At 56.5% G+C, this 8,187-nt stretch overlaps 1 protein-coding gene across 4 annotated transcripts in view; it reads left to right on the top strand.

Moving 5' to 3' along the window:
* Positions 1 to 360: 360 nt before the first annotated feature.
* BICD2 (BICD cargo adaptor 2) overlaps positions 361 to 8,187 on the top strand; it is a 48,823-nt gene continuing 40,996 nt past the window's right edge. The window contains exon 1 of one of the 4 annotated variants that reach the window (XM_023187774.1): positions 361 to 1,444. In XM_023187774.1, coding sequence (XP_023043542.1) covers positions 1,124 to 1,444 — 321 coding nt within the window. In that variant the 5' untranslated portion in view covers positions 361 to 1,123. The remainder of the gene's footprint in view (positions 1,445 to 8,187) is intronic. The other 3 variants (XM_023187776.1, XM_023187775.2, XM_023187777.2) reach the window with 3 other exon arrangements.

The following is an 8,187-nucleotide window of genomic DNA, read 5'->3' as shown; positions in this document are numbered from 1 at the left end:
CTGGTTAAAGAAAACACGAGGGAAGGGTGAACTCATTTGCAGTACCCTGATACTGGCCATTAGGTGCTATGGCGGTCAGCAGCTGCGGGGTGTGTTGCGCTTTAGGTCAATGAGATAAGGAATCAACGGGCTCACACACCACCATATACGGAGAAGTGTTACCCACGCCAAGGCGAAGGGTACGACTGGCTTTCAAACAACTTAAGTCAGGCCTAAAAATAGATGCGGAGACAACAATTATATTTACCACGTTTATGACCCTGTATTAATGGAAATGTCTTTATTCCCAAGAAATAGACCTTGAAGGACTGAGGGGCAGCGCTGAGGTTACCGCTGGCCCCTCGGCGCCCCCCGCTGGCCCCCCCCCCCCCCCCCCCCCCCCCCCCCCCCCACGACGTCTGCACAGAGCATGCGTCACACCGTCCCCGGGTTTCCAGCTGCAGCCGTTCGCCCGCGCTCTCGGATGCGCTTCTCGCTCGCGGTCTCCTGGGCTCTGTCCGCGTTGTACGCCCCAGGGTCGGGAGCCCAGTCCCGCCACCCGCACCCGCCTCCCCCTGGGGGTTCTCCCGGCAGCCGTCTTGCCACCCCGCGTGGCCGCCGGCTGCCAGAGGCACAAGGGAGCGCGAGGCGCGGCGGCTGAGCAGTGCCCCCGGCTCTGAGTGCTGGGAAGGCCGCCGGGCCGCGCCCACTCGACCGCCGTCCAGGGGACTGCAAGGCGCCGGTGCATCCGGCTCTGACGCTAGCGGCGCGGGCCAATCACGGCCGGGGACGGGTGGGCGCGGGGCTGGACGGGCCTTGTAGTCGGTGCGCGAGCGGGACTACTGTCCCCACAGTCCCCTGGGCGACATCGGCGTCAGTGGCTGCGCCCGAGGGCCCACCCCTCACAGGGCATGGGCCAATCATAGCCGGGGGCCGGGCGGGCGCCGGGCACGATGGATCTTGTAGTCGGAGCGCGGGCTGGACTCCAGCCCCCAGCGGGCCCCGCGCGCCGGAGGGGAGGAGCCGTGCGGCGGCGCGGGCGGGCGGGCGGCCGTCGGGGCAGGGCGGCGGCGGCGGCGGCGGCGGCTGAGGAGGGCTCGGCCTGCGAGAGTCTCGGTGGGAGCCGGCTCGGCCCTCGGCCACCATGTCGGCGCCGTCGGAGGAGGAGGAGTACGCGCGGCTGGTGATGGAGGCGCAGCCCGAGTGGTTGCGCGCCGAGGTGAAGCGGCTGTCCCACGAGCTGGCCGAGACCACGCGTGAGAAGATCCAGGCGGCCGAGTACGGGCTGGCGGTGCTCGAGGAGAAGCACCAGCTCAAGCTGCAATTCGAGGAGCTCGAGGTGGACTATGAGGCTATCCGCGGCGAGATGGAGCAGCTCAAGGAGGTGAGCCGAGCCGCCCTGCCCCGCGACCCCCGCCCGGCGCCGGGGCCTGTGGGCGTCGTCCCTGGCACCAGGGCGGCCAAGGTCAGCTTGCCAAGCGGGGGCCGGCAGGAGTGGGCGGCGGGGGCGGAGGGGGCACGGGCCCAGAGCCGGGGACCCGGGCAGTATGTGGGAGTGGGCCCGGCCTTGGCTAGCGTGCCTGTGCAGCGTCCGTTGCAGACGCCGCTAATGCAGGGGTCCGGGCGCCCTGTCGCCTCCTGCAGCTGCCCGCCTGCTTCTGTGTGGACCTGGGCGGCCCGGGTGGGGCAGGGCTTCGTAAGGGCTGATGCTCTGCGGTGGTCGCTGTTCCGGGTGTGTCTGAGCGTGGGGTGGGGTTGGGAGGGCAGTGGCTGAGCCGAGAGCTGAGGCCACGGATGCTGGTGACCCGCTAGGAGAGGCCGATGATGGGCCTGGGTCTGAGTGGCTGCGGCTCTGTCACCTTCAGACAAATCACTTCCCCTCTCTGGGCGCAGCTGCTTTCGGAGCGTTTCTGCTTGTTTCATGAGTGTCTCTGAGGTGGGGAAAGGTCGTGGACAGCGGCCTAACCGAGTAGGGGCTCGGGGTTGCACGTGAAGGTTGCCCCTGGCATGGGTCCCCCAGTACCCTTGCCCCAGGCCCAGCGCTCTGTCCTTATTGCCGGGATTGCGCTCCCACCAGCTAGCATGACTTCCCTGGCCCACTTCCTGTCCAGCCCCCCATCTCAGGCCCTTCCCCTGGCTGTGGCTGGCTGTGTTCCTCTTGGACGGAGACCTCAGTGGTCTGTGTCATTCCCACTGTGGGGAGGGGAGGTTAGACCACCAGGCTGGTCGAGGGTCTCCAGGCGGCAGGGCAGCGGGAGACCTGGACAGTCCTTCCCCAGCTTCTCTTTTCCCCTTCCCTGACTCCATAGCGTTGTTGGCAGGAGTTGCTTTCTGGGAGGATACACCAGGGTTTGGATCCAGGCTCTACTCCTTGCTAGTGATGTGGCTTTGGGTAGAGGCGCTCCCCCTCTGCAAAATGGGAGTGCAGTACTGTGTACCCAGAAAGGATTGTTGTGAGTGTCATGTATTTGGAAAGGACTGGTGTGGGGTCAGGAGTATAGCCTGGTGGTGTGCTCTCTTCCCCCACTTAACTGTGTCCTGGTGAGCCCTTGGCTCTTGGTTTCCAGGCTTATCACCTGGCACCTCTGCTCTGAGTCAGCCCAGACAGGTGCCTAAACCATTTGCAGCCTTCCTTGCCTCCCCCTGGTCTGAGGAGACCAGTATGACCCCCCCTCTGTGGAGAGGACACAATGAATCCAAGCAGGTGCTGAAGTCAGTGTCTGGGCAGAGCAGGTGCTCAGTTAGTACCAGTTAGTGGCTGACCCTGGGCCAGCAGGAGCTGGGTCTTTCCCCATCACCCTCAGGACTCCAGTCTGTTGTCTGTCAAGAGGTATTGGCGCCTTCTGCAATCCATGCTGCAGTGGTGCTGGAGCTACAAGAGGGGTGAGATGCGGCTGCTCTTGCAAAACTCCTCATCTTAGGGTGGGGCGTGTGACAGGGAGGCCGGGGACTCTGAGAATATGGAGTGGGAGTGGCCTCAGCCGGATTCTGGTCTCCTGTAATGGGGCTCACCCTCTCCAGCAGGCAGCACTATCTGTTCGAGCACTTTTCCCTCTGCACACAGAGAAGCAGCCCTCTTCCTCCTACCAAGTGCATCGAGCCGCTCCTGGGCAGCCTCTACAGTCCCTGTCTCTGTCCATAGCTTGGGTTTGGCAGTGTCCTCTGTGAGAAGGAATTGTTGCTGACCTCACTTGTCCCCACTTTGATGCCCTTCATTTGTCAGCTCTTTGCTATTCTGACACAAATGTTTTGGCACAGTGAAGAATCTTGGCATTTTTGTGGCATGTATTTGGAGGGTGAGTCCCTAGCAGAATTGGGACGAGGGTGTATCTGTTTCTGTGGGTGCTCTTTAGGCATCTGCTTGCTGATTGTTTTTTGTCACCACCTGGCTTCCCCATGTACTGGCCACATGGCCTTGGACAAATTACTGCCCTGTTCAGAGCCTAGTTCTCCTTTGTAAGGTGGGATAAGAATGTTTCTGCCCAAAGTCTCTAGCAGAGTCTAGAGGAATGTGCATCAGCGTTTCAGTTTCAGTAGATGTTGCCAAAAAGTTTGTACCAGTTCACCCTCCATCAACAGCATGCCTGTTCCTCACACCCATGCCAACACAGGCTCTAGCTAACCTATTTAATTATGGCCAATATCATAGTTGAAAATATTAACTCTTTATTGAAAAAAAACCCACAAGATTTAAGGAGACAATAATTGTGGGTTTTTTTTTTCTCCTGTAGAGAGGTGTACCACTTTAATTCTTTAAAAAACTTTATTTCTTGAACTAAAGTGCGTTTAGTTACTAACAGATTGTGCTCCAAATCGAGTTGCTTGTGCTCCTGCCCTGCATTTGTAGCTAATAGGATCGTTGAGGGAAGGATGCTGGCCTGCTGGTCCCAGTGTGTGAATTTCTCATCAGAGCTGAGGAGGGTCTTGTGGTGGTGAATGGAAGACAGTGCCAGTCCTGTTGCCTTTCTCATGCAATGAAGGATGTGTCTGTGTCCTGTCGACATCATAGCACGGTGCTGGCTGAGGCCAGAGTGAGGAGGGTGCTCCCTGGTTGATTTTGCCTAATCATTCTGCTAGTGATTTCTGGAGTCTAACTCAATAAGAGCCATATCTGTCCCAGTTCCCACTGCACCCTTTCCCTTCCTCTCCCTGGAATGGTGGGGAAGATAATTAGATGGGCTTTGGTCAGCAACCTGGTGTTCCTGGTCCTGCGTGGCCGTGGGACACTTTGCCCTGTGTTCTCAGCTGCAGCTTTAAGAGGACAGGTGTGCTAAGGTGGCAGCTCCTGCTTCCAGGGCACAAGCAGGGACCGTAGCTAGGTGGGCTGAGGCTGGGTGCCCATGTGGTCCTCATGGTCAGGGGAGGGTAATGGGGGAGGTCTGGGAACGGTCTTGACTCCACCTGAGCTCAGGCTCAGAGAGGAGGTCCGGACACCCTCACTGCCTTGGTGTGCCACCTCGGTGCCATAGTGCCAAGCCCTGGAGCATCATTGTCCTTGTCTGAGAGGTGCATGTGGGTGGAATTGGGTGTTGGACTGGTCACAGCACCCAACATGCAGCAAGTGCTTTGTAGGTCTTCTGCAGACTGAATCTCATGCCTCACTCAGGTCTCTGTCTCCTTGCTGCTGCACCTGCAGCTTCTCCCCGTTCTGGTCCTTGTCCCTGCTCAGTCTCAAGTGGCTTCCATTGCCACCTCTCTGGGGCTGCCCTAAGCATTGTCTCATGCCCCTACAGCCTGGCTTGGGACTGCCCTACCTCTCCTGTGCCCACATTCACCTTTCGTCTTAGAAGTCCCACCTGCCCTTCAAGCTTGGGTGCCTCCAAAGTTCCCCTGACTGCTGCCTTCTGCACTTGCTGAGCCCTGTTCCCAGCACCTGGGCAGCTGCAGGAAGTGGGGGCAACAGGGGGATTGGCAGAGGATCCTCCAGGAGGTTCCTCTGCAGAGTTACCGGGGGTGAGGCCCAGCCTCCTTGATTGTTTGCTTCCAGAGCAGGAAAAGTCCTGGTCTTGGTTAAAGCAAGTGTGGGATTCTCCCATTCCTCTGATAACCCCTGAGAACATCCTTGTGTCCATTTCTGAATAGAAAGTTGTTGGGAGCAGGGAGGCTCTGGGAGACCCAAGGGCCTTTCAGGGGGCTGGGTGGTGGCAGTGGTCTGCTGTTGGTATGAAGAAGCCTGGCGTGGGTGGGAGCTGGGGCCCTGTGAATCCTTGAAGCACAGATGGGTCTGACAGTTGGGGCGAGGCAGCTATAGGCGTCCAAAGATGATGACCCTGTGGCCACACTGTTGTCACTTAATTGTTGGGCAACTCTCTCCCCGCCGGGCCTCTCTTTCCCACTTTTAGAATATGGGGCAGGGGATCATGAAGGAATATTTAGGGACCCTTATACTTTTAAAAATGTCTGAAACTCCCACATCGAGCCCTGTTGCTGTTTCTTCCTGCAGGGCCTGGCGACTGGGCACTTGTATATCTCAGTCATCCTGGGACCTGGCCAGGGAGTCTGCCCAGCCCTAGGCATGCGGATGGTGTGCTCCAGGCCAGCCCTGCCAGCATGTGGAGGCGTGGACCTGGCACCCTCCACGGGATTCAAGACAGGCACAGCTGTGATGGAGCAGCTCGTCTTTGGGGACGCCAAGCGAGCATGCTTTGTGGCTTAGCAGGTGGATCCGGAGGAAGGCCAGGCCTAGTGCTGAGAGCCTCTGGGCCCCTGGGGGTGCCTGGCACCACCTGAGTAGGAGCGACTATATATGATGTCTGTCCCTGTGGACTCCATACTGACTCCACAGTGGGAGTCTGGGCTCTGCCTGGTCTCCCAGGAGCTTGTGGCCCTAGATGAGCCACTGCCTAGGCCATGATGGGTTAATAATGATGCTTCTTATCTTGGCCCAGTGCTCTGTGAGCCCCGAAGGTCGGGGAGGGGTGTCCCTGTGCCCTTGTGTCTGAGCATCCTGCCTAGGTCCATATGGGATTCCTGCTAGGTCTCCCCTGTCACTTAGGGACCACAGTCCCTTCCTTTGAGGGAGGAGATCAGTTTCTTTGTCAGTTTTGGGCATCCCCCAGTCAGTTGAACCTGCTTCCCCATGCACGTGGACCAGATGAAACTGTCACACACATCGGGAGTAAGAAAGATTTGGTTTCCTCTCAGACAGTACACCAGCTATCTGAGGTGGTGGTGGCTGGTAGCCAGGGCTGGCTAGGACTATGCAGGCTTTGACAGGTAAAGCATTGGCCCTAGACCCTGTGTTGTCCAGTGCTCAGAGTGTGGCCCCTGAAGCTGAACTCCAGAGCAGGAGCGGGCCCAATGTGGCTGCCTAGCTGCCGCCTTGGGCTCAAACCCTGCTGTCCCAAGCTGGGCTCTGCTCTGCTGTGGGAGGTGGATGGAGAGATGGGGACTGAGTGGCAGGCAGGCGCCCCTTGCTACCCTCAGAGCATCGCAGGCCAGGGTTAGGGTTAGGGTTAGGGTTAGGGTTAGGGTTAGGGTTAGGAGGAAGCCACTGGGGGCCCAGCTTCTTTTTTAGAAGCTACTGTGTTTTAAAAATCATACATTTGCTTTAAGAACAGCAGAAAGTGGAGAGAACAGGGTCAGTAGGACCTGTGTAGACGGTGCAGGACAAATGTGGGGAGCACTGAGCATCTCTCCCTGCCAGCTCTTCTTCCCTTGTGAGTGTGTGATGTGTACAAGACACCATCAGACAGGGGAAAGACTGTGTGTGTCTGTAATGGTAGTTGTTTTTTATTAAAGATAGTTTGTTGCTACTCTAAGATAGAGAAAAACAGGTTTAATTCAAGTGAATAAAGACAGGAAGGTTTCTGTGGATCCAGAGGTTCTGTGGCACTTCTAGCTCATGCGGTTGTGTTATTATATGAAATAATTGTCATGGTTTGCTTTTTATAGTTGGCTTTTAAATGTATTATTATTATTATTATTATTATTATTTTTGGTAGAGACAGGGTCTCACTATGTTGCCCAGGCTGGTCTTGAACTCCTGGGCTCAAGCAATCCTCCTGCCTTGGCCTCCCAAAGTGTTGGGATTAGAGATGTGAGCTACTACACCTCATCTATGGTTTGCTTTTTTTTTTGAGACGGAGTCTTGCTCTGTTGCCCAGGCTGGAGTACAGTAGCTCAATCTCGGCTCACTGTAACCTCCGCTTCCCGGGTTCAAGCGATTCTCATGCCTCAGCCTCCTGAGTAGCTGGGATTACAGGTGCATGCCACAACACCTGGCTAATTTTTGTATTTTTAGTAGAGACGGGGTTTCTCCATGTTAGCCAGGCTAGTCTCGAACTCCTGACCTCAGGTGATCTGCCTGCCCCAGCCTCCCAAAGTGCTGGGATTACAGGCGTGAGCCACCGCGCCTGGCTGCTTACTCGTTATTTATTTATATATTATTATTATTATTATTATTTGAGACAGAGTCTAGCTCTGTTGCGCAGCATGGAGTGCAGTGGCGTGATCTCGGCTCACTGCAAACTCTGCCTCCCGGGTTCAAGCAATTCTGCTGCCTTAGCCTCCCAAGTAGCTGGAATTACAGGCATCCGCTACCGTGCCTGGCTAATTTTTGTATTTTTAGTAGAGACGAGGTTTCACCATGTTGGTCAGGCTGGTCTCAAACTCCTGACCTCAGATGATCCTTTCGCCTCGGCCTCCCAAAGTGCTGGGATTACAGGCGTGAGCTACCGCACCTGGCCTTTACACATTTTTTAAAGCCACCTTCTTTGTTGGACGTTTTAGACATAAGCAAAGGTGGAGAGAATAATAGGGTGAGTCCACGTGTGTTCCTGCCTTGCACCTGCAGTTTGCAGTTGTGGCCAGTTTTTTTTTTTTTTTTTTTTTTTGAGACGGAGTCTCCGTCTGTCGCCTGGAGTGCAGTGGCCGGATCTCAGCTCACTGCAAGCTCCGCCTCCCGGGTTCACGCCATTCTCCTGCCTCAGCCTACCGTGTAGCTGGGACTACAGGCGCCCGCCACCTCGCCCGGCTAGTTTTTTGTATTTTTTAGTAGAGACGGGCTTTCACCATCTTAGCCAGGATAGTCTCGATCTCCTGACCTCATGATCCGCCCGTCTCGGCCTTCCAAAGTGCTGGGATTACAGGCTTGAGCCACCGCGCCCGGCCAGTTGTGGCCAGTCTTGTTTCTTTACTGCAGTTCATCTTGTGTGGCTGTTTCTGTAAGTATATCCGTTGTTTTGCTAAGAAAATAGAATATTTTCT

The sequence above is a fragment of the Piliocolobus tephrosceles genome, chromosome 14 (assembly GCF_002776525.5).
Source record: "Piliocolobus tephrosceles isolate RC106 chromosome 14, ASM277652v3, whole genome shotgun sequence".
NCBI lineage: Eukaryota > Metazoa > Chordata > Mammalia > Primates > Cercopithecidae > Piliocolobus > Piliocolobus tephrosceles.
The sequence above is the reverse complement of the archived record's forward strand: the minus strand, read 5'-3'. Positions and strand labels throughout refer to the sequence as shown.